This window comes from Falco cherrug, chromosome 3 (assembly GCF_023634085.1).
Source record: "Falco cherrug isolate bFalChe1 chromosome 3, bFalChe1.pri, whole genome shotgun sequence".
Classification (NCBI taxonomy): domain Eukaryota; kingdom Metazoa; phylum Chordata; class Aves; order Falconiformes; family Falconidae; genus Falco; species Falco cherrug.
In genome coordinates, this window is record NC_073699.1 from 104348746 (window position 1) to 104375188 (window position 26443).

Genomic DNA, 26443 nt, shown 5'->3' on the forward strand with positions numbered 1-26443 from the left:
ACATATTATAGTATTGTTTGGTTTTTTTTTTTAATTTAAAATGTAACCTAAATTTGCTATATCACAGGAGATGTCTAAAAGAAAACTATTTTCATTTCTGCTCTGCTTTTTTTCCCTAAATGTGTTTTGAGGCTCAATATCACGTTTGAGTGGCTGTAGTTCTCAGTATTATGTCTGATCCCCAAATATGAGTATATTGTACTTATGTTCTTTTCTGTTGGATTTTACTAAATAACTTTGTTTCTATATTTGTGGCATGAAAAAATACTGTAATTCCAAAGGGATCAAGCAAACTACTGTCTTTCTAAATGTGTTAACAGAGTCTGGCTCTGGCAGAACAGTGGTTCTATGTGATGACAAATCTGATTTGAAGAAGCTGCCTTCCAAATGCTGGGGATATATGGCCAAAGCAGTGGACTGCTATAATTTCATTCTGCCAGATCACAGTTACAGAAAAAAATCGGGAAGAGTAACTTCAATTCAATGGAATCATAACACCTACACTTCAAAAATTAGGGTTAAAATGAGGTACTGCAGATATCAAACACAATCACAGAATTGTGAAGTCAGAGAAACTTAAGACTTGCAACAGGAGAAATGTTTAAAGTTACAGAATAGGAGAAAGTTACTGGGCTTCTGCAGGAGTACAGCTCCCAGACTGGAGCAATGTTAACAAATAGTATAAGAATTCCCAATCTTCTTCAATATGAAACTGGCCACCTTAGTTCAAATCTCAACAAATGTGCAGTGTTCTTATAGTACAGAGGATAGTTTTAAATGGAATAGTTTAAACAGTGATCTTTGAAGTGATAATCTTATCTATGCCCGTAATCTCCAACTGAACTAATTTTCACAGCTAGGTGGTATACCAGTTTTTGTTAATTAAAATAAACACTATTACTACAATTGATACTGCTACTAACAATAATTTCTTTTCTTTTTTTGAAGATGAGCTACAGCCAGGCTGACTTAGTACAGTGAAACATGGAATTTCAAAGATCAAATTCAGAAAATAAAATGAAATTCAGAAGTGGTGTTAATGTGAAAAATGGGGAGTGGTTCACAAGATAAGCAAATACTTCCTTTTGAGATTTTGTAAATTATCCACTCGGTTTTCAGACCATTTGAGCTCAGGAACTAATTTTCTTTCTCCTAGTGCTTTCTGGGTCACACCTCAGAGGAAGAAGTGACTTTGAAGTTAATGAGCATGAGACTCATGCTCAGATTCGCTGCTGAATCTGTTCAGTAGATTCATTACAGTATTCTTTTTCTCTTTAACGGATGCAAAGGGCTCTACAGATCACTAAGCCACGCAGATTTAGCCCCAGAATGTTTATCCAATAATGTCTTGAATCCCATATAGTAATGTCAGATTAATTTAGATTATTAATATTTCAGGAGTTACCTTTTTCATTATACTGTAGTACAATTCATAACACAAGGAAACTGACTTGCTACCCTAGTAAAAATTCTATTGTGTATATTGTGTCTTGCAGAAAAAATTCTATTGGCAAATGTCTACTGATCTGATAACAGATCAGAAATTAAACGTTCTCCAGGTTCTACAAAAGGTTCTTCGGGTTCTAAAAATTGCAACATGCTTTATTCCAGTGGAAATTAGTTATGTTAATATGCCTGATTATTCATGAGTTGTGAATGCTGAAGTCATTCCACCTTTCTCACATTAATATTTGCTTCAGTGATACACTGTTTTAACAACCTTTCCTTCACTTCTGAGATGTATCTTTGAGCTAGATATATGTGAATTACAAGCTGACATTGAAATTTAAGCCATTTCTTCCAGGAGGAGGATCTGCCTCCCCCAGCCACTACTCACTCTCTTACCACCTGCGAAACTGAGGCATTTGAAAAGTGTTTATTTTTTCAGCTCTGCTGTTATGCTGCATCTGTACAATAAACCAGAGCTTGAGAGAGTTCAGTCTGAACCTAAATAAATTCCTTGCAGTTGATAGGAGAAAGCCTAAGCCAGGCAAAATTAAAATAATCCAGAACAAGTGAATAAAAACAACTTAAAATACAGTTCATAACTTCTGGCTAAAATTCTCCACTGATGATGCGGCATGATGTATGTATGAAATATTAAACTTGATTTGAAAAGAAAGTCAGATGCACTTAAGAAAACACACAGAATGATGCTGACCTAGAATTTACTTCTTTTTCTCTGAAGTTTTCTGCCTACAGAGGCCAGAGTGTGCTCCTTAATGCCACTGATCTGATACAGCATGTGCTACTGCAACATGTATGTGGCTTACCACAGCAAAAGGAAACATTTGTTGGATTTGCTTTATGGACATAAAAAGTAAAGTGGATGCAGTACAATTAAAATTTGAAAAATGTAGATAAAATCTCTTTATTTTGCAAGGGGGATGGTTTTCCTTAGTGTATTTTTAATTTCAGTTTAAAATGTAGAGACCTGGTATGTGATCTCTCTCTGCTGAGGTTCGAAATCATAGATGGGTTCAGCCCATGTAACCACGACATCACTTGACAGCCACCTCTCCCTGAACAGATCATGCAAGCAGCAGGGAAAACTGTGAAGACATAAACCTGAGCTTCTCCAGCAGCTCCCTACTGTGACACTGGTTTTAGAACTGAAAGCAAATCTCACCTCTTCATGCCATAACCTCTTTCAAATGGTCTCGTAGACTTCTGCCAGCAGCTAACATTTGCTGCTTCCAGTTTGGCAGAGACCAGAGAACTAAAACATTGTGTCCTTGAAAACACTACTGTGAGCACAGTGGTGTGTAGAGTCATAAAAACCTGCACAAACATCCCGATGTGCTTGGTCTGCAATGCGTTACAAAGTAAAATCCCTGAAAGGGTCTGTGAAGAGAAAAGAGTTGGGGTGCAAAAATGCAAGGATGTAAGTTGCAAACATGCCGAGGCCCAAGTCGTCACTCGCCTCCTCAAAATCATTTTACAGGTGTGAAACGGCTTTTCCCTTACCTTTGTTCACTGGCATAGTCACTCTGTAAAGAAACCATAAAATAAAAAAGGGGTTTGTATTCATTAATGAAATGCAACTTCTCCTCTGCTTCTTGTGCCATTTGCATACAGCAGCCTCACAAATTATCCACATTTTCTGCTATGCATATCACCCTGGGTGTTCACACCTGTAATATGTCTTGTTCCTTTCTGTGGCCAGGGAGAACGTAGGGGTTCCTTGGCATTTATACGTTCGCCAAGTACGGACAACATGGTAAATGTGGATTTCAGCACCCCACGCCCAAGTACTGTGGAAAGCTCTGTTTCTTACTTACTGTAAGTAATGTGGACTGACTGGGGAAGGTTTATGTTGCATGTGAGGAAATGGAAACGGTGTTACAAATTTTGAAAAATGAAAATTATGGGGGCTTCATTCACTACTTTTTTATCTTCAGTTAATCTTTTCTCTCGCATAAAATGGGCATACATACACATAGTTGCATTTTACATAAAAATTTTTGCAGTAAAGGGTGGTAGGACAAAGCAGCTGTTCACGTTAGACTTGTTTCATACACCTTTTGTTCACTGACTGCTATAACCAGGGCTAGATGTCATTCCCTGTCTGCTTCAGAAAAAGTCAGGAGAAAGGCAAGGAAAAACCCCCAAATTTCTCCTTCCTTAACCCTTTCATGATTCTTTTGCCAAACAGATTGTGTATCATGTAAACTGAGAAATTAATGCTACGCTCACCTGAAAGACTAAAACCAATAATCTTTTCACATTTCCCATTAGATACTTGCTCACTCAGTTTAGCTGATTTTGACCTTTCCTTGTTTTTTTAAAATTCATCTTCATTTCTCTCTCTTGTTCCCCATTTTCCTGTTTTTTCTTTCTCTTCAGCAATTACTGATTTTTAAAAGTGCTGTTTGAATATTGTCTTCTTCTTCAGGAGAGAAAAAGCTGGACCAGTTTGCCTTGACATGCAAGCTTTAGAGCAGAGGAGGAAAAGTATTCGGGACACAGAAGACACAGTTGCTCATCACACCCTACAACAGTACCTGTATAAACCCAGGCAGGAGGTGAGAGCAGGAGGCTAGCATGGGACTGTTTTTCAGTCTAAAACTAGGAGACCTTAGGAACCAGAACTTGGGAGAGAGACTTGAAAGGAAAGAACCCATCTGCAAAATCCGCTCCCTTGAGGAGGACAGGCTCTTTGTCTATGTTTTTTCTCATTTAGGAACATACCTCTTTAACAGAACTAGTGCCTGTGATTTCACTGGCAGCAGTGGAATGCAGAACTGGGTCCAGTATAGGTTCTGAAGCAGGAATAAATGGAGAGTGTCAGCTGAAGTGATTCAGACACTTACAGGGAGAGGCTTACTTTGAATGAAAGTCACTCTTACATACTTAAAATTCCTGGACATACACCTGTTTCATGGTGAAGAAAAAGAAAGAAGAATAGGAGTCTCATTAATGCCTTCAGACTAGCCTTTGGTTCATTTTTTTATGAAGTTGTTTACATTTGCATGACACTGATTGAATGCATTGATTCAGGGCTTCCAGCTGTATTTCTAAATAAATGAATATTGTCTTCCCTTCCTGGCCACAGCACAAACACCTGTACAGTCGACATGAGATCATGCACAGTGAAGATGAGAAACAAGACAAGGAGATTTTCCATAGAACAATGAGGAAGCGCTTAGAATCTTTCAAGAGTACCAAACTAGGAATAAACCATTCCAAGAAGCTCAATAAAATCCACAAGCGAGACCGGGGCCAAAAAAGGGTAAAATTCTTTAACAAGGACCCAGATGTAGCCACCTATTATACAAACTAAGGGGTAGGGAGGGCAGGGAGGACTCTGAAGGGTCCGATGTCCTGCATTTATCTCTGCCCTATAGAACTTTATGAACCTAAAGGCCTAAGCAAGAATAGATTATAAACTATGAGATAAGTCAAGGGGCATCTTCTCATGTGCTGCTTTTCTCTGTGCTTTGGGACCCTTCTTCTGGGTAAGAGATCTTTGATCACTTGAAAAACAACAGACCTTGAGCCATGCTACAACACCCTGGGGAGACACTGCAGGGTAGATGTAGCAGGGTAGCACCATAGCATAGAGCATTCCACAAAATTTGCATGAAACTAAGAGGGAACGTACAGCATCCAAACAGCCAAAGTTCCTTGCTCTTCCTGTAGTGAGTATGAGTGTAGGGGGGAAACTAATGACATCCATATTGAGTCTCAAGCAAAGATTACAACAGATTGCAGGGTTAGATTGCTGAACGTATCATTTCAAAGTATGTCACTGCCATTGCAATCTGATGGTGATACTGGTTTTGGTAACTTCATTTGTTTTCTTTCAGCGAAACAGCAGTGTCATACCAAATGGAAAAATACCTTCAGAAAATCCAGTACAAGATTTTACTTTGAAGGAAAAAGGTAAAAAAACCCTCTTAGACCAGTTTCATTAGCTGCATTTTACCAGCTATGTTGTCAATAAAGCATCACTGAAAAATTTTGTTAATACTCAACAGTGAAGCTGGTATTGAAAAAGGAACTTCTAGTTGTAATTCAGAATTCAGAGTAGGGATCTGATCAGTGCCTAAATGCAGTGTCTTGGTTATTTAGAAGTTGTTTTTCTAGGCAGCTGGATGACAAACCAAATTTTAATTGGACTGTTTACTTAAATTTTTAAAAGATCCTATTTAAATTTTTAAAACAAAACAATGCAGTGGCTATAGCATAGATGAATTTTCATCTTCCTTTTGGATAAGCTGCAAAGAGCAACTTTTGCTAACATTTTTCTTTTTCATCACAGCAGGATATGTCTGCTGAGGATGCCATGCCACATAAAATTCAGTAGTTGAGAGGACATTCTGATCTGAGTTAATGTCTATTTGTTTAGAAGGGTCTGGACCAGAGTCTGAATCAGAGCTGATGTTAGGCATGTGCATTAGAACTCAAGGCGAGTGTAGCTTTGAAAGGAACATAGTCAGAGGCCAGTTTCAGCACCCGTTCACCATTCACGCACAAATCTAACACACAGGTCAGCCTTGAAAATATTCTTTGGAGCTGACAGGCCTAGCGAGCATCCCTAGCAAAAGCTGGCTTTGCATGTACAGCCCCAAATTCTTTCATCTTATGTTTTGGCCATCTTTTGGCATCTGTTTCAGTCACACCAAGATGTGATAGGTGCTAATATGTATGTAAGGTAGTTATAAAATAGTGTCACTTAAAAACTGAAATGTGGTTTAAAAGCCACTGAACTAACTTCTTTCTTTCTTTCCCCTGTGTATGCATGCAACCCTTTGATCTCAGAGAGAACTGAAGTAGAGAGGGATTAATCTTTTTCTCAGTATCTCCAAGCAAAGATATTTTTCTTAGATATGTTCTTTGAACATCTATTTGAACATCATGTTCGGAACAATAACTTTCCTTGACACAGGAGCAATACAGGCTGGCTGAATAATATTCTGGAACCTTTTTTACATGGGAAGAGCTTTCTAAATGCTTATAAGTAGACCATTTAATGCTGTCTTCTTAACACTGTGTATAGATGTCACCCTGCACTTAAAAGAAAAGCTTCACTGGAAGACAGTCTTAATGAGTGGTTTAGCAGCTGTTGTAAAACTGATTCTACTGCAGTAGAAGTAGCAATGACCTCACCAGGTTTGAAATCAGTCAGGATACCAATGCTGACTCTGTCAAATGATGAAAATGTAGTGACTGGTCATTGCAACAGGACAACATTTGTGAACCCAAGACCATTTAAGACACGAAACACAGCAGCAGCAGCAGAGGTGCCATGCCATAGGCTGCTTTGCTTCAGTCCCAGGAAAGCAGATCATTCTGTCTTAGCCAGAGTGAGAATCTCTCTCTGTCACAGCACCACATAATAATGCAAGCCGGCAGCCTGTGCTGAGTTTCTTGACGTAATTGGTACCTAAGCTTGAACTCTACATATGTTCATGTTCACATTTCAGTGCTACAATGACTGATTAAATTTTGCCTTTATGTAGATGGTTGTTAGATGGTTCCTTTGATAACTATGTCAGCATCAAACCAGCATGAAAATATTTTCTGTCAGAACTAATACTAATCTCTAACCAGATTGGGACTGTCTTTCTTGTTCCAGATTTGGAGTTCTCTGAATCAGAAGAAAATAACGATTACGAAACTTTGCATCTAGGCAAAGGAGTCGATTTCCTGGCTGATGTGACGAAGCAAAATTTCACAGATACTCCCACTGGTAAAAATACTAATTACCTACAATGTGGGTGTGGTTTTTTTTTCAATTATTAAAAATAATACTAGAAATGTTGCTGATTTAGCCTGTATTTTTTGTTTTGTTTTGATTTGGTGTGTTCTATTAGAAAATATATTTGCTTAATACTTATATTAACAGATAGAAAGATTTGGATATCTGGAGATACGGAGAGCATCAGATTTGCTACTGGTAGAAGCTGTCAGCATGACTACCTAAACCTTGTACTTGCATTTGAAGCACTTTGTTGTGACAAATTTCATGCTTCTTCTTTCAGGCAGGATTCCTTCTCTTAAATTTGTAACTCCCTCAGATCCTTGCAAGCTCACAGAAATCACTGAAAAAGGCAGATTTGCAGCATTCCTGGAGCATTCATTGGACTTGATTTCCATCCCTGAAAGGCTCCTCCAAAATAGCAGACTGAAAGTGTATCATTATATACAACGGAAATAATGTGACATGATTTATAAAGTTTTAAAATTTAGTATTTCTCTTTAGCACTTTTGTATGCAAATTTTCAGCATACCACTGTACACTCCTTATGTAACACAGGGCATGCAGTGAGGAAAACCACTGGTGCCTGTACTCTTTTGGCAGACGTGCTGATACAGCCTTTTCACGGTCCCATTAAAAATTGTCTTTGAGAATGTATAAAGGCATCAGGAAATTGTTCTAGAAGTAAGCGGATGGCAAGATGCAGACCTAGACTAATTTTTAAAATTTCTTTTTCTGTTCAAACACTACAAACTTGATATCTATACAGGCTCTGGTAACTTACTTTTGACCATTCTGTGGCCTGCTTTAGCTCCTTCACACACATCTTGTTCCTTTACGGAGTTGTGTGGATTACGCATTTGCAGTAGTTTTCCATCTATTTTTTTCTTTTTTATGGGTTTGAATTAAATTTTCTGCAGTTATTTTATATTGTGCTTCATTTTCCTTCAGATTTTCTGGACGATTTCTTCTTTTATTGTTCTTATTTTTTTATCTCCAGATATCCCAAAAATAACTGCATATTGATTATAATATACAATTTTTCTCTTTAACAGAAATCCAAAAGGACTAGCTATAACCAAGGTAGAAAGAGCAACTTGTGTGTGTATAATGGTCTGTGTGCTGGCCTAGTCACATCTATACTGGCATGTACTGGCCTATTTTTTCCCCGCTATAGCCATTCTCCTTTTACAAAGCATCTTATTACCAAGAATTTTTTTTGATTAATTGTATTTGTTCACTCATGACCTTTTTTTTAGGAATTGACAACCCAGTATTTTCAGCTGATGACGATCAAAGCATCTACATGAAGTTCTCACCATGGTTGTCTAGTGAAGATACTGTGGTACCATCACAAAGGGCCCGAGTGCAGATCCCATATTCTCCAAACAACTTCAGACGGCTTGCTCCATTCCGGCTCAGCAATAAATCAATAGATTCCTTCCTGCTAGCAGATGGCCCAGAGGACCGACCCAGATCTTTTCTCCCAGAATCAACACAGATGTAATATTTTAAAAGATACCACCTTTCTTTTCAATCAGCCTTCTTATCAGCCCTGACTGCTGACAAGTAAACTTACTTTTCTGAGGGTTTTCTTCTCTTTCCTTCTTGATTCCTTCCTACAACTAAGTATCTTCTGTTTTCCTCCAGCTTGAATAACAAACATATTTCTATTTTCTTTCTGTAGAAGAGCTGTCCAACTATCTGAGGTCCAATGCCTTGCTATTTTTACAGCAGATGAGGGTCCTGCTTTGTTTTGGCTTGAATACTTTAAATGCCAAGAAAATAATATTCCAAATATCAGAATATTGTGCATCCATTTTCAAGAGGCTCCAGGTTTCTTGGTTAGGCAGTTCTAGATGATAAAATTGGTATCTGAATTCCCTAACAGGAATCAGGTAATTGTGATTCAACCCCCCTAAACAGTCTTTCCAAGTAATGTTGTTGCTACTGCATGCATATGTAAGCAAAGTGGTCTGAAGCCCCAGAAGGACAATCTAGTTGCTAATACCAAGGGATATGGTTTGCCCATAGAGCTCAGATGAGTCAGTTAACCCATTGGACTCTATAGCCTTCAGACCTACAACAGAAGCGGTGGGGCTAAACCAGCAATGAGCTGGGCTGAGTGTCTCATTCTTAGCATGCTTAAAATATAATTTTTGACCCTGTTGCTAAGAAGCCTTGAGTCAGTTCTGAACATTTCTCCAGGTTATTTATCCAATGCCCAGGAAGGTAAAATGGTCCCACTGCTGCAGCATAAGTACTCAATGACACTGTTGATGTCATCACTAAATTACATAAGAAGGAGTTTAAGAATGAAGCATGTTTACTAGAATGCATCAGAGTTCGCTTGCACAGGTAGAGATAATTACATAACAGCCAGTCTGTGGAGAAGCAGAATTCCAGTTTTGGTTAGAGCTTTATCCTTAAACTGTGAGTTTATCTTACTCCATACCTTATTTTGAAACCTGAGAAATGCTTAGCTTTCTGATGCAATAAATAACTTGTTGCTAGAGGCTTAAAATTAAATTGACTCTGGGCTTAAATTAATATCCTAGTTGCCCTTTAATTCTTGCTTTGTGGAAGTTTTCCATACACTGAAAAGCAGCCTTCACTTCCACAATCAACATAGTGAGTGCTGTAAATGAGGTGGGTCAGGTCACAATTCAGACATCATGACTGAAGGGAACATAGGGCCCTGCAGGGATCATGCAATGAAATGCAAGTCAGTTTCATCATGAATTCACTTTTGTGGAATTCATGATCACAAATTTATGACCTAGTATCCTCTGTGCATTGATAAATTCCGATGTCCTGATTAAAGACTTGAACAATGAGCAGCATTCCAAAAGGAAAACTTCTCCTTGACACTTATCCACATTAAAATTCTATTCACTTTTTTTTTCCCGCCGGAGAACATTGCTATAAAATATTGGCATGTGACTTGCTGAACATTTTATTGTTAACCTTTCTTCTTTTCCTCTATTCTATTTACTTATTTATAATTGATTTTATTATTAGGAACTGCTATCTATAAGTTCTTGTGCAGGTATCTTTGATACATCAAACTCACTGGTTTTTGACTGCTGTGTTTCTTAGGAAGTGTTTTGGGAAGTTAGATCTCCCAAGCTAATAAGCTTAGACCTTGATTACTCTCTGAATTTTCTCCTTAACAAAAATCTCCTGATAGAGAATGACACTGAGATTTCAATTGAAAGTTTTTTAAAAAGCAATGCAAACTGGAACCCAAGGGTGGGAATGTGAAGTTTCTCTACACAGTCTGAAGTGCACAGAAAACTGATCATAGGTTCTGGTCATTAAGAAATTGACTCCCTGGTGATACCCTCTGCTACTTGATTGAAAAAGCACAGTTTCTTTCAAAAGTTTCTCTAAGATTTCCTTGCTGAGCATCAGGGTTAAATGTTTCAAGACAAATGGTCCAGCTGATGACTCCGTCTCCTAAATACCTGAAACAGGCAGTTGTTCATCACAAGCACTGAACTAAGTTTTGCCTCATACACAGCAACGATAAGGAATTTAATAAACTCACTTTGGGTTGTCCAGGAGAGAAACTGGGGGAGGGTACAGTTCCCCAGCAAAAAAAGCCATCTTAAACCACTCACTTTCCTAAGGCTTTCATAAAAATAGCCACAAGCAAGGCCAGCCTGCTAGTACAGAAAGTGTGTATTACCAATGTTTTCATTTGATCATGCTTTCTAGGTGATATGGACCATGATGCTGAAATGACCGAATACTCCTCTTCAGATGACCAGCTAAACCAAAATGAAAGTGTTTCAGTGACCCCCCTGCACTTCTTCCCATCTTGCCTTCAGATGCCTTGGACACAAAACTATTCTTCATTGGAAAACAGAGGGAATATATCTCTTTCTCCTGTCTCTGAGTATATAGCTTCTTGTGACCCAAATGTACCTGATCTCTTCTGGGAGGCAGATACAGATGCGAATAACAAAGAAACAGTAAACTCAGGGTATTGTTCTGAAGTTAGCTACAAGTCAGAGAATTCACAAGAAGAGAATTCTCTACTTATGTTTGAAGGGCTGGAAGACTCTTATATGAAGGAGCCCCAAGAGAAGAAAATGTTGCTTGATGTGCAAGGAAATTACAGATCTGCTGCAGCCAGACGTGTACAAAGCCGACGTTCTTTTCACAGGCCGAAACCTCTGCAACACCCTAAGCTTCAGAAACTAGCATCTCTTCCAGCATCCTGCCATGTCCCTCCACATTCTCTGGAGCAAGAGGAAACACAGTTGTGAACCAGGACTTACCTGAAAGGAGAAGACGAGAGAGGATAATTTGAATAAAGGGCTTCTATAAAATTAGAGAGCAACCTATTGGTTCATGGGATCTGTTCTAGGATGTTTCAGATAGAAAGGGAGTGGGATCCCATGATGTCAGAAAAACTGGAGCTTTTCTGCTGCACTTACATTTTTAAGTTCTCATTCTTAATGAAAGGTGCACAGTAAAGGTGAATTATGCCTCCTTGCTATTTTTTCATGTAGACTGTTACAAAAAATCATTATTATTTTTGGAGGGATAAACCAAGAATCTTTTCAAATGGTAAATCCTTGGAGTTTTCTACATGGAAATGGTTTAATTATGCCATAAATGCATTTAAAGAAATAGGCTGCATTTGCTGCTTCAGTAATGGAACTCAGTATTTCATGATACATGAAATTAATGCAGGAGAAGCCAATGGTTAGCCTCTTGCCTGCTAAGTCTACTCTGATTGAAGTGGATTAGTGCCTTTTGTAAGTGCAAGCTAAAGAAAAATATTTTCCTGCTCTTGAATATTTGTGTCACTGAGTGGGATATTGACTCGGTGGAAAACTTTCCAGGGAGAGGAAAGTCCTGGCATCTTGAAATTTAGTCAAGGACTCCGGGAAGGCCTGCCTTTGTTCACCTTCATTTCCTTTGCTCAGTAGCACTGGAATGAAAGAACATCTGCAATTAGCTCAGAATTTTAGTTTGTGTGGTCACAAACAACTCATTTCATATTCTTAATCAAGCTGCTCTATTTCATCTAGCCTCACTCAGAAGTGTAAATATCTGTCATTTTTACTGCTGCTTTGGAAGACACCTTCCAAATACTCTGTTGGATTATCTGGTTAATTTATGTATCACTTTCAATAGCTGATCAGGATAATGGTCCCTCAGATGCTGTCCCATGTTTTGCCAGATGGTTTAAGTGCCACAATGACTCAGGATGTTGATGGTTCAGAGTATTGTACAGAGGTAGTTTGGCTACTGTGTATGTATATATATATACCTGTTTGTGTCAGGAACTTCGTTAATTTTTTTGTCTCCGGTTTTCTGTTAAATGATAGTAGTTGATTGCACTAGATGCCTATGGCATATGCATATGAATCTGATCTGCATCACCTTGAAGACAGCTGGAGACATCAGAGAAAGCCAACTCAGATGAAGACTAAATAAAAGTGAAAATGCTGAGACCTCTCATGGATGTGTAACACTACATCCCAGCATATACTCCTCCGACCTATCTCTATTTTGCCTTGGATGATTCCAGTCCTGCAATTTTGGGTTGAAATCTTCAGTGGTATAAGTTGCAAAGGTTCTGTGACAGCAATAGAAGATGAGTGCTTACCTGCTTCTGTGATCCTGATGTATACCTTATTTCTGTCAGATATCGGTGTAAACCATATATAAATGAGCTAAGCCAGCTTCAGGGAGGTATCTGAATTGCTTACGACTGGATACAACAGAGGCTTTCTTTGCTAAATTTTCCTTTACCTATAGGAATTACAGGTTGTTTTCACTCTACCTACCCAGGTTCTAGGTGATTCTGTGTCAGGTGTCGAATTTGAGATTTACTCAGACACCCAAAAAAAGTGGAGCGATGTGTGAAAATTTGTGCCTACACCTTTTCCCTATCTTTCTCCTCTTTGCTAAAACTGCCTGTTAGGCTAGTAGAAATTGCAGAGATGTGATGGCAAATGTCATATACAGACCTAGATAGATACATAACATATGCCTTTAGAGACTAGATTCAAAGTACTAGTTCTTTCGATGTCAACCCACAAGCAGCTGCCTGTTTGCAGTCACCTTGGGCACTGACTCAAACCAATGTCCCTAACTGGAAGGCTTCATCACCCAGAGCTGGTCTTGTTGAAGAACGTCATGAGAGGTAAGGCTGTCACCAGTAGGGATGCTAATTTTATAATTCAATAATGTAAATACATCTTTCTGTGAACTGAGTACATATGAACATACTATTTTGGTGAAGTAGAGCATGTTAATGCTGTTCCAGATATTATAATTGGAACAAGTATTTTAGTTATTGGCACAGATATATAACAGGACCATGACTGATCCCAAATATTAGCACAGGTGAAGTGCAATGTGCCAAAATCGAACCTGCAGTCTCACAGCATAATGCTGAAGTACCAAGACCAAAGTTGGCAAGATGCTCATCAGGTGTTGGCTTTGAAATAAACTTTCATTCCTTATTGCTGTTGTACAGAGGTTATTGCTGTGTTGCAGTGAGAAGATGAACCGCACTGTGGGCTGTGTTTTCTGCATGCTTGTTAGAACATTCCTAATCTATTCGTGTACAGGCTACCTCAAGAAAACATTTGTAAATCATCATCAGCAGATGGGAGTTTTCACCAGATAAGTGTTGCACACATAAGAGTATGTAAAGTTGAAAATCACAGGATATAAGACTTTAATGTTCTTGTATGCTTTCATGCTAAACAAGAGAGGATCAATAGACACCACAGTGTTTACAAATACAGCGGTCTCAGTGTAAAATCAGCAGGATCCGGTATGCTTTTGAGAGGGCTGTTGGCTGTAGTTTCATGAAAGAGAGGGGAACATGATGCCATCTTTAACAATGGAAGAGATGGAAAGACAAAGGGCTTAACTCCCCATTTACTTTCAAAGGCCTCCAGGCATTGTCTTGTTGTGTGATCCTAGCTGAACAGATGAAGGACAAAATGGACAATTCTGATAGCAGAGACCTTTCCCTGGAACTGCCTGCATAATTTCTGAGACTTTAATGCCTCTGGAAGATGTTTTCTAGTATAATTGCTTTTACAGCAAGGGTTTGTTTTGCACAGTTTCTCAATTTGAAATGTGCTAAAAAGAAAGCTTCATGTCCCCAGTTTCTATATTGACAACATAGATGTATGTATCATCTTAGCTGGAATATAATGGTTTATAATTCCTTATTTATTTCCAAGGCAATGGCTCCAAATGTCTACATATACAAAAAGCAGGTTATAAGAGTTCATCATCTATCTCACTCACCCACTCCCTGTGTACTTCCACATTTTAGTATGTGTCCTGTGGGTGTGCAAATATTTGATTGCTTCTTCAGTGCACTTTAATCAAGCACCACTAATTTCCATCACAGCAACATAGATCTAGAGCTGCTGAGGATCTGACTGTATGCATCAGCTTCTTTTTTGGCATGTGAATTAGATTAGCATGATCTGTTAGTAAATTGGTTCGCCTCTGGTTAGGCCAGCGCAGGTCTTGCTTCCCTGGCTGAAAACTTGTCTCTAAATTTGCTGACGTGCTCTGTCAAAGAAAGGCAAGTTGGGAATTCCACAGTTGCTGTTTATTGAGCCAGTAACTATGGCCTACCTTGTTGTAAAAGGATGAAATGCAGAAATATTTGACATCTCTTTTATATGTTTTGCTCTGTGGATAAGGTTCTTTTAAACAATGTTTATTATGCTGCACTATGACCTAGCAATGTTAAAAAAAAAAGAAGTGTTGCCTGCATTTGGATGAATTCTGTCTCTCTGAGATGTGAAGCTAGTTATTGAAATATATGAAATTATATTTTACAAATATATGGTCTAGCCAGAGATTTACGTAACAAAGGTTGCAAAATAATCACGTGCCTTAAATTGTCACTCTTTGGAGTGCTGTTGTTTGGAGATTTATGTGTGTACTTTCCAAAAAGTGTCAACTTACTGCATATATTTTTAAACAAGTCAAGTTGTTCTGCTAATTTGTCTTTATAGAAATGTTTTAATAGTATATCATAATGAGAAGTTTGGCAATAAATTGTATCACTTTCGTGGAATCGCACTGCTTTGGCAAATGATTTAGAAAATCATTTATTTAGTACATTTAGAGAAGACTGTGCATACAAGACTTCTGAGAAGTTTGTATTCCTGCTCCCAGATCAGGGTTAAAAAAAGGATAATAGTGTGTGGCTGATAATTCATAGTCGTGGTTTAACCCTGGCCAGCAACCAAGCACCACACAGCTGCTCACTCACTCCCCCCACCCAGAGGGATGGGGGAAAAAATGGAAAGGGATGTAAAACTCAAGGGTTGAGATAAGAACAATTTAATAGGTAAAGCAAAAGCCACGCACGCAAGTAAAGCAAAGCAAGGAATTCATTCACCACATACCATGGGCAGGCAGGTGTTAGGCCATCCCCAGGAAAGCCAGGCTCCATCACATGTAAGGGTTACTCGGGAAGACAAATGCCGTAACCCCCCTTTCCTTCTTCTTCCCCCAGTTTATATACTCAGCATGATATCATATGGTATGGAATACCTCTTTGGCTAGCTTGGGTCACCAGTCCTGGCTGTGCACTCTCCCAGTGTCCTGTGCCCCCCCAGCCCTCTGGCTGGCAGGGCCCAAGGAACCGAAAAGTCCTTGACTTAGTATAAACATCACCCAGCAACAACCAAAGCCATCAGTGTGCTATCAACAGTGGTCTCACACCAAATCCAAAGCACAGCAGTGCACCAGCTACTAAGAAGAAAATTAACTCTATCCCAGCTGAAACTAGGATATTCATGACATTTATAAAATGAAAATAATTAAAAGCAGCAACAGAAGCTGCTGAAGATGAGTCTCTGACAAGCGTGACACTTTTCTGTTGTTTTAGCCTTGCTGCAGTCCATGACAGAATTCCCATGGACCTTATAAACCAGTATTTCCATCCTTAGAACAGGTGTCCATATTTTGTCGACACATAGATACTATCATTACACCATTATTTAAACTTCACATACATGATGGATGATACATAGCGTCTTATGTATAAAGCATCTCAGACGGCAAACTCTGCCATGCGCAGAGCGGCGTTCGCTGCTGCCGCCGCCCGATGAATGAAAGTCGGTACTGCAGCCCTGGCGGGCGCATGCGCAGTGGCGCCTCCCCCCTCGGCACTGCTGGCCGTTAGTACCGGCATCGCGATCCCGCGCTGGCCTGCGGGGTGGTGCCGCGGCGCCTGCTGCTGCCTCCGGTAAGGAGCCGCCGCTGCCGTCCCCCGAGCACGCTGCCAGCGCTCGCTCCGCACGGGAGTACCGAACTGCAGCGCTGCTGCAGCCCTGGGACAAACGCAGCCTGCGGGTGCTCGCTGCTGCAACAGCCCCGCCCCTAGCGAGAAGCCCCACAACCTGGAGACCGCGGGGCTGCGGAGCGGCTGCCCCCCTCTACGGTTTCAATTCCCTCTCGCTTGGCAACGACACGGTTCTGCCCTTGCAGGCCTCAAAGCTGCATGCCTCTGCGCTGGGCCGCTTCTGCGCATGCGGGGCTCGAGCCCCCTACGCGAAGGCGTCAGGCCAGTTCTGCGCATGCGCTGCCCTTAGGTTGCCAGTAACGCTACTGCGCATCCGCCATGAAGGGAGTAACAGCGGGCCTGCAGAGAGGGACTCGGGGGTAACAGCGGGTCAAAAAATGGACATGAGCCAGCAACCTGTGCTCGTAGGGCAGAAAGCTGACCATATCCTGGGCTGCATCCAACGAAAGCATGACCAGCATGTCAAGGTAAGCGATTCTGCCCTCTGACCCCGTGAGACCCACCTGGAGTACTGCATCCGGCTCCGGAGTGCTTGGTGAGGGAAAGACATGGACTTGTTGGAGCAGGTCCACAGGAGAGCCACAGAAATGATGAGAGGGTTGGAACACTTTTCCTAAGACAGGCTGAGAGAATTGGGGTTGTGCAGCCTGGAGAAGAGGCTCTGGGGAGACCTTATTGTGGCCTTTCAGTACTTAAAGGGGGCTTATAAGAAAGGGGGACAAACATTTTAGTGGGGCCTGCAGCAATAGGACAAGGCTTAGTGGTTTTAAACTGAAAGAGGGTAGATTCAGACTAAATAGAAGAAATTTTTTATGGTGAGGGTGGGTGGTGAAACACTGGTAGAAGTTGCCCAGAGACGTGGCAGATGCCCCGTGCCAGGGAACATTCAAGGTCAGGTTGGACAGGGCGGTAAGCAGCCTGATCTAGTTGAAGATGCCCCTGCTTCCTGCAGGGGGGCTGGACTAGGGGGCCTTTAAAGGTCCCTTCTGACACAAACCATTCCGTGATTCTGTAAGCCACCACTGTCATTCCGGCCACTGTGTGTTTATATATACACACTTGAGGAAGTCAAAGTCCTTCACAACTGAAATTTTACTCTGAAAGTTCTGAATTGCCTTGAAATTCTCAAGAGCTATTCTCCAAAATATCCCTTCCAGAGATACCGATATTCAGGTCCTGGACCGAACACCGTACCTGAGGTTGTTTTACAGCAGGGCAGCAAAGTTTTGTAGAACAAGTGAGGCTGAGAGACTGCCAAGACACATTCTCCTCCATGTTCTCCCACAGCCATGTGGCAGCACCTTCAGAAAACACTTTTCTATTCGTTCCCAATAGTTCTAAACCTCTCAACAAAATTTCACCAATGCCCCCCCCACCTTGAAGTAGTGCTGCTGTTACCACAGATAGCAATGCAAAGATGTTCAAAGGAAATGGTCAGAAACACTTGGAAGCTCAAGGTCACAATAAGCAGGAAAAGAAAATACTTTACCATGTACATGGGACTGTTGGAAACTTTTTGCCGGTGCAAAGTGGAAATTTCCAGCTACCTGCAGGAGACAGTAATCTTTCATTAAAAGGCCTGAATCTATATAAACAAAGCAGTCATACTGGTGGTTGGATTTTCAAATTTTTGTTTAAATAAGATAGACAATAAGCAACTCATTGTCATGGGTGACAATACCAGCAAATATTGTCCCAAAGGATATGCATTTCCCCTCTTCCTCACAGGCAGTCATGTGGAAAGCCATAATCACATACCAATGTTGACAGTAACTGTTTTATGCAGAGTATTTTAGTGGACATAAAAATGGGAAGAAGAAGAAATCAAGTCTACTGGGAGGGAACTAACTGCTGCTGTAGGAAATATCAAAAGGTATCACAAGGTATCACAGAAACTGAGTGGAGAAAGTAACTGGGAGGGTGAGCAGGCAGGGTAAGAAAACCCTTAATACAATAAACAAGAGTGGTCCTATGTATGCATCCATGAAAACAAGCTGTGTTCAAAAATAAAGCACTAAACCTACCACCGAAAAAACCCCCACAAAAACACGCACACTCCAAAATCCCCCAAAAGACAAAGGTTATTAAAATTTTAACCCTGAATATGAAAAGGATATGGATATTAGATGCCAGTCCTCCATGACACTTGTAGCAATCATACACACCCTCCCCTGGAAGATTTCAATGCATCAAGCTCACATGCTACATTACACCTTTGAATGTCTGTGCAAACCTATCGCATATGTTAACTGTGGACGTGATGAGAATGGAGATGTGCGAAAGTCCAAGTGCCTAACAAGGGCCCCCAGAAATTTCCCTAGTGACACCCACCCTTGGACCCTCGCTACCCACAGCACTCCCCTTTGAATCTTTCCTGCTCACCACACTTTGTGGCAAAGGGTCCTGTAATGGTTCAGCACCCATGATGACGCTCAAAACACGATGTCTGGCTTCATGAGCAAAAGGGTGGGGTGTATTTGGTTTTGGGTTTTTTTCAGAAATAAAGGATGTTGTCTCCAGGAATAGTACACAAAGATGTAAAAAACCCTCCAGATTTTGAAATAAAGAAGTAAAAAAAAAAAATTAGCCTGGGCCTGACTGCTAGAATGTACTTGGGTACATAACCTGCACAACCAAGTGTTTTGAGCTTGGTAACCTGCCAAATGACAGGGTAGTTACATAGTCATCTGGTGTATCTTTACATTTTCATACACCAGTTGCAAAAAACATCTCTTTAAGCATCTTCAACCTTGACAACTCCAATAGTCTTGCTTCCATTGGTTTTCTAAAGAAGGGAACACTTCACTCCCTCCAGCAACTCTGCTGACAAGCTGTTGCTTACTGTTATCTCCAGCACCCACCGGTGGTCTCTGTTTTCAGACTAGAAGGGCAGGTGGGACAACCTAACCTCAAAGAAGCTGCCTCTCCCCCTCTAGAAACCTCAGTAAAAAGACTCACTAGCTAGATGGTAGAAAAAGCTAAGCTTCTCCAGCCAACCCACCTCCTGAAACAGAGAATTAGCCCCTTCCCACCCTTTTCCTGACCCTCCTACTGAACCCCTCTTACAGGCACAAGTACCTTGCTGAGCCCAGGGATTATTACAGTCCTGTGAACACTTAAAGTTGGAAAAAAAAAGAGCAGAATGCCCCAACTGTGCCTTCTGACGCTCATCAACACCATGCAACAGGGTCACGGCAAAACCCATCTCTCACCTTGTTGACATCCAGGAAACTGTACACTCAGCAGCCCTTGTTCTTCTGCTCTTGCATTTTCTGGCTAAATCCTTCCCTCTTGCACTGCTCTATGCTATCCGGGTTCTCGAAGGTCCAGCCTCGTCACCTGTATGCTTCTCTGACATAGTCACAAGTATTGCAGCACCTGCAAGAGCACAATCATCATCTTATCATCTTTACAGTGATAAAGAGACACTCCAGCTCAGGACTCAAATCCCCGGTGGATTTTATTTCAACAAATCAACGAAGCAAACTCCAGGAACTGGACACTGAAAGGTGGTGTAATGCTCCTGAAGGAGCCTGAGCTTCCTGACATACTTTTTGAGATTCTGGCACAAGGATGCAAGCTGTTTTAATGCAGCGCTTAATTCTGAAGAGGGCTTTAGTTGTCCATTCAGACAGCCAAGTCCATTCTCAGCAAATAAATTTGCTGCAGAAATGACATTTGTTTCTGTGGGAAGTCTCCCACAGTTCTGAGCAGCTTGGAACTTCCCCATGTGAACAAAGCATCTACCTGTTTTTATTCCTCCCTTCCTCTGTTTTTAGGGAAAGACTGCCAACATTGGAGGCAAGGTTAATGGCAAACTTTCTTCATTGCTCTTCTACCTCTGGACAACATCTCGCTCACCAGAAAAAACAATTGTCTGTCTCTGTTCCATGTTGTGCTGGACAAAAAAAGTTGAAGGCTGGAATCGTGAATCCCTCAAGATGGAAACATCTCTGGGGAAGGATGCAACTTGACAGATGTGACAAACTAAGTTACTACAGAGACAATAATAGCAAAGGATAATCCAGAACCTGTGGACTATCACGAATCCATTCTTACACAAGTTTGCAGGTAGAAGCAATGAGAAACACCGAATGACACCCGTCATTTGTGTGAGTGATAGGTGTCTGGTCTTTGCTCCCATAAGGATGCAAAGCCTGCAGCAGAAGCGAGAAGGCAAAGCCATAACCGGGTTTTATTCCGAGACAGCTCACAGAACAGTGAAATAATTTACACAGCTCCACTCTGGACACCAAGTAATCCCAGAAAAGGTTCTGTTTGCTAAGATACAATCTTTGTTCTACTGCCCTTAAACAGGCACGCAGACAAAACAGACAACCTAACTGTGCACGCTCTTAACAATCATGAGTGCAGCACAGGCATACTAAAACACAACAGCTCTCACCATTCTCTGAACAGGTGCCCAAGAGGATTTCACTGCACGGACCTTCATAGACATTTTGGAAAAAACCCTCCAACATGTATGCCACATTAACTGTACTGATTCAAGCACTAAGAAGATGTAAAGGTTACCGAATGTCCTCTGACTCTGCCCCGTAACAGCTTTCACAGCTATCAGCATCCAAAGCATTTGGATCAAGCATCTTTTCTTCTTCTTTCCGCAGTTCTAAGACAAAAGAGGATTCAAAGTGACGAGGCACGTCTAGAAACACTATCTTGTACTTCTGCTCTACACACAGAAACTGTTCTACACATGAAGGAAATTATTTTTTTATCAGAATCTTCACATCCTGCACCCGAAGCTCACCTAAAAGAATGCACAGAGCCTGTTGAGCTGCAAAGTAAGATCAACAAGCAGAGTAGCATTTGTCATCTGAAGAACACCCTCCACAGAAAGAACCAGCCACCTGTAAGCCTTGCTGGAGCACTGATCAGATGTTACTTGCGCAAAGGCTTTGTTAAAACTTTGTCTAAAGCAGACCCAAACAGCAAATTGCAACCGATACAAACAACATTTTAAATAGCAGACAGCAGCGCATAGCACATAATCCTGTCCCAAGATATGTAGGGAACACAGTTATACATTGCTGTGAAACTAGATCACAGTGGGAATCTCCCAAGCGGAAAACTGACACTCAGTTCTCCAGTACAACGATGCTGACAATGCACACGCATTAACCACTGGCTTACTAGAAATCTCCAAGGAATTTCTATCTTTGTCATGATTTTACAATTCTGCAAGTGTCTGTGCCACCTGTGTGTTGAATGTGCAGCCACAGTACAGCTGGGGCACAAACTCATAGAGTTTTATGTTCTTAAATGCAGAAGGCTGCAGAGGGACTCATAACAGAGATGAGAGCTGGCAACAGCTGAAACCTGCCAAAGGGCAAGACATGCCTCCAAAAAAGTCAAACAGGACTTTTGTTTTCCCAAAAACCAAAACAAATACGAAAGGTCTGTAAACTTTGGAGTTCGGAATAAGTGAGCCAAGGAGCTGCATGTCTAAAATTTTCAGAAACATGGGTTCTTATTAGAAGAGGCCCTTTAAAACCAGGCTGTTTCACTCACAAATCCTGAAGGACAGGACCAAGTCTGCTAGATTACAAAAGCCCTCTAAGGCTCACTGTCTAGGTATCACCACACTACCCCCTTACGAGCCTCAAAAAGGTGGCTTCTTGGATAACTAAGGCTGAGGCAGGTGATAAGTGAGACACTGCTGAGGGGACAAAATATTATCGGGACCTTCTTTGTTGAGATTAGGAAGTATAACAGGTGGACAGAAGTGAGTATTAAAGACATCTGTATTAGCCACAGAAAAAAAAAGATATTTTAATTAGAAAGTATGAAATATGCATGAAAATCAATCGTTAACCTCACTTCTTTATGGTAGTTATGATCAAGCAAATAAAAACTTTTAGGAAAATATACCCATTCTTAAACCACCGTATGAGGCTTTTACTTTCTACAGCTTACAACATTCAAACAAGTCAAGAGTACAATTAAGAATTCAACCAGTATAGGTTTGGATCCTGCAATTACACTAAAATGTCAGGAAGAAGCAGCTTAATAATTCCTATGCTTTGTCAAAGCCATGATTCCTGCCATTTGAAGAACACCTGTACAACACATGGAGTCTTTCAAGATACAGCAACTAGTAACAGCTTTCTGAATGTAATCAGTAGCTGCCTGTCAAGTTGTCTCACAGAACACCCAGAGGTACTGCACACAGCTTAGATACTATAAAGAAACTGCAGTACATAAAACCCCACATGCAAAGTTTCCTGCTGTTAACATGGTCCTCTACTTGCATGCAGATATGCATACAGGTATTCCACATGACGCTGGAAAACTCAGTCCATGTTAAAAGGAAGGAAACAGTAAATAAAAATAATAATAAAAAAATTCAATTCTCTATCGCCATCCAATGGAAATTAATGAGATGACATCTCAGCACAGAATGCAACCTACCATAGAAATCATTAAGCTATTAACTATTTCAATGTAACTATGATCAGGAAAAGCCTCCACATACTACTCAATAATATTTAGGTATGCTTTACTAAATTTAAGGTTAACATTAAAGAAAATGTATTTTTAACTAAGAAATTTAAAGTGCTGAAGCAGCTAAGTGGCAGAACCAGGCCTCGTCCCTAGCGTAGCCCTAATCCAAGGCTGGTTTAAAACCCAGTCCAGTTAATCAGTGGGAGAACAGAGAAGAAACAGATGATCAGTTTGTGCACACAGGTGCTCTCAGGAACATAGGTGTTTATAGAAAAAATTGGTGTATGTGAATAGGAACTGCTCGTTCAAAGACTAAGCGCGCTTGAAGGAGCGTGTGAGTTAAAGCGGACAGAAAGAAGATCACAATCCAAGGAGGAGCTTGGAACCGAGGCAGAGACTGGAACCGAGCAGGTGAATCAACTGGAACAGAGTCAGGTGATGGATTCACAGAACCGATAGGACCAAAGGAAACTCCTAAAAACTTCAGACATTGGCTAATGATCTGATAAGCATATGTAAGCTGTGCTGTATCCCTTGGTTCTCTGCCACTCACTGGGGTGGTGGCCCAGCTCTGAGTCGTGACTAAAGCAAGCCCAGCGGTAACCACGTCTGCGTGCATTTTTCCTTTACCAGTCAATACTGCTATAGTTGCCATTTAAATAACTGACTGAAAATCAAGCGTTACTAACAGAAACTGATAATCATAGAGTTTCACAAAAATGGGTGTACTCTTCCAATCTAACTTGCCACACGTGTGGTGGGAATCAAACTAGCCATGTAATTTTTCCAGACAGCAGAAGAAATTGCTTGCTGCATGCAATACAATTTGATTGCTTTCAAAATGCCGCTCCTGGATGAGACTGTTTGCTCCCTCCAAGTTTCTCTTCCTCTCTGTTGATAATATAAGGAACGAGAGTAATCGGTTCAGACAGAGTAATCCCAGTGGAGGCCGTCAACACAAGTAAGGCAGGAGGCCTAGATGTGTTAACAGAGAATTAGATACAGAAAAGCAGGGTTTGACCCCAGACATTACATTTGTCATGCCACAGCCTCTGAATACAGAAAGGCTGCTAAGTGACGCAACAGTAAGAACGCTATCACCACACTTCTGTGACAACAGGAGAAGCTCTTGTACCTAGCCATTGTTCAGCTCTTGGCTTAGTTTAGCCTTTAAGCTTTTAAGAACAGAAAAGTTAAATCTGAGTTACAACGAATCAGCAAATTTAGTGTAGTTCTGTGTATTGGCATGAACTATCTTCCAGAACAGATAATAAGGACCTCACATTTTAGAAAGACAAAGTCAGGACAGTATTACCATTACATTGCAACACTACCAGAATCGTTCCCAGTTTGTATTGAAGTACAACAGTAAGTCATAACATGTAAAAAAACACAGAGGAGAGGTTTATGTAGCCAAGGACCACTTACTCCAACTTGTAACTGATAAATCAACTGAAATCTATTAATCAGGTATGCATTAGCACACACAAAGCAAATGTAGTAAGATGCAAGTTTAGGCTTAAGGGTCAAGTCAGTGGAGCCTTCCCTGGAGAGAGGCTCTTTCCTCTAACCAGCTCGTCCCATTTGTCAGCCTCCTAGGATTTAAAGATGCAACCAAAGTCAAGTTTTGCCAGAGCAGCTGCTTGATTTCTAGTAGGAAAAGCCTGTTCACTCAGCAGCTTTGCTCCTGAAATGCATCAATGAGTCCTTGTCCCAATTTCAGAGGGACCAGGCAAAGACTTGCCTCGCAAAATTACTGAGTATAATATATATATACACACACAGAGAGAAGCTTGCCTGATCTGCCAGTGTAATAGATTTGTGTCCTATAAACTCTTCAAGAGTTTGTGGTGTTTAAAACGCTGTGAATTCAGCCGTCCCTTGTTCCCATGAATATCATAGCAGGCATATGGTGATGGAAAGGCTATGAGAGGATCCATCCAAGAATGGCAGAATAGCATCTTACCGTATCTCTTGGCTTCTGGAGTCACATGGTTGGCGGCTTTATCCAAGTGTTGTTTAAACAGCTTGTGCTCTACATCCTGCTGCTGCTCTCCTGTTACATCCATGGCATCGACATTCAAATCTGAAAGCAGTGAGCAAGGAAAGCGGTCTAGGAACACACATTTGTTATGGCCTGTGGCAAGCAGAGGAAGTGAAAAGACAGAATCTTTCAGCCAGCAGGGTAAGAACTTACCAAACCGGAAGAGTGTGTACGACTAGGGCCAAGTGACCGACAGGGAATAAAACACAAGGTGCAGCACGCTAAATGGCCTTCCCAGGTACGGGGTTTGGTTTGGTGTCCCAGAAGGACCATTTCCAACTTCCAAGAAAGCATTACCCTGAAAGGTAGACACGCTTAATAAGGCAAAAAGCCAAAAGCAAAGCCCTCAAAGCCCGGAAACATTCTCGGGAACACAGGAGTTAAGCCTAAAATTGGTTGAAAGCTGCCTCCTACCTCTTCCCCCACCACCTTTCCCCCTTCAACATCAGCACATTTCCTTGTGATCCCTTTTCACAAAAAAAAGATTGAGGCCTGTGGCATCAGCTTGGTACCGAAGCACCACGATGCGCTTGCTGGCTACATGCTCTTTTAGAAGGCTGACAGCTTCTGTGCACACAACAGCAGAGGCTTCCAGTCTCTCTGGCTTTCCCACACCCTGTGAAATGTGAGGAAGGCAAAGACTGATAACATCTCAGGGGGTCAGGAGGAAGTCAAGATGCACTACATCTAGAGCCTAACGCATTACCCAAAGGAATTACCACAACAGAACAAGAGGCAGGAACGATCGGTAGACAGGCAGATAAGATGCATGGCAATAATACCCAGTCAGACTTGAAGGACTTCCAGTCACTTCATCCCGCAACTTTGTTTTGCATTTAGTTAAAAGGTAATCAGATTCTTAATGCTCATTCTGCTTTTATAACTGCTGGAGAAAGGCTAACACGTGGTATTGGCATTACAGTCAGAATTCAAGTACCCAAATCACGGCAAAGCTGTGCCTTGTCAAGTGACTTCCAAAGCAGGCTCTCGAGCCTTTCAACAAGACAGTCAAATCTGGAGTCCCAAAGGAACTCTGTGCCAGCTCTGTCAGTGCGACTGAGCTCTCTGACAAAGTACACCACCATACAGAAATGTAAGTGGGTTTATACCTCAGGCTCATTTACAATGTAGAAAAATAATACTGCCCGACTGGACGTGCTGGTTTAAGTGCCCAGCAGGCCTGGCTGTGTAACCACGAGGCACCACCAATTCCGCCCTGTCTGCTTCCCAAGCAGCAGCGCAGCACTCGGAAGCAGCGGGCACACAGAGCCTGTGGGCCCTTGGCAAGTACAGAAGTTACCCCTCTGTGGTCAGCAGTCCGACTCACAAGCCCAAGGCATACGTGGAAAAGTAACATCTAGAGTGACCTTCAGTTTAGCTCCCCTTGATTTGTCAACGTACAATTCCAGATGAACCCAGG

The 26443-nt window shown here is 41.2% G+C and overlaps 1 protein-coding gene and 1 pseudogene across 1 annotated transcript in view; one reads left to right on the forward strand and one right to left on the reverse strand.

The window, feature by feature from the left end:
* SLC9A3 (solute carrier family 9 member A3) overlaps nt 1–10232 on the forward strand; it is a 53057-nt gene extending 42825 nt beyond the window's left edge. Inside the window, exons 11-16 of the mRNA XM_014282061.3 lie at nt 3167–3282; nt 3896–4025; nt 4556–4732; nt 5310–5385; nt 7082–7195; nt 8464–10232. Of these exons, the coding sequence (XP_014137536.1) occupies nt 3167–3282; nt 3896–4025; nt 4556–4732; nt 5310–5385; nt 7082–7195; nt 8464–8711 (861 nt within the window). The 3' untranslated portion in view covers nt 8712–10232. The remainder of the gene's footprint in view (nt 1–3166; nt 3283–3895; nt 4026–4555; nt 4733–5309; nt 5386–7081; nt 7196–8463) is intronic.
* Nucleotides 15–26443, reverse strand: LOC129735553 (endoplasmic reticulum-Golgi intermediate compartment protein 3-like; annotated as a pseudogene).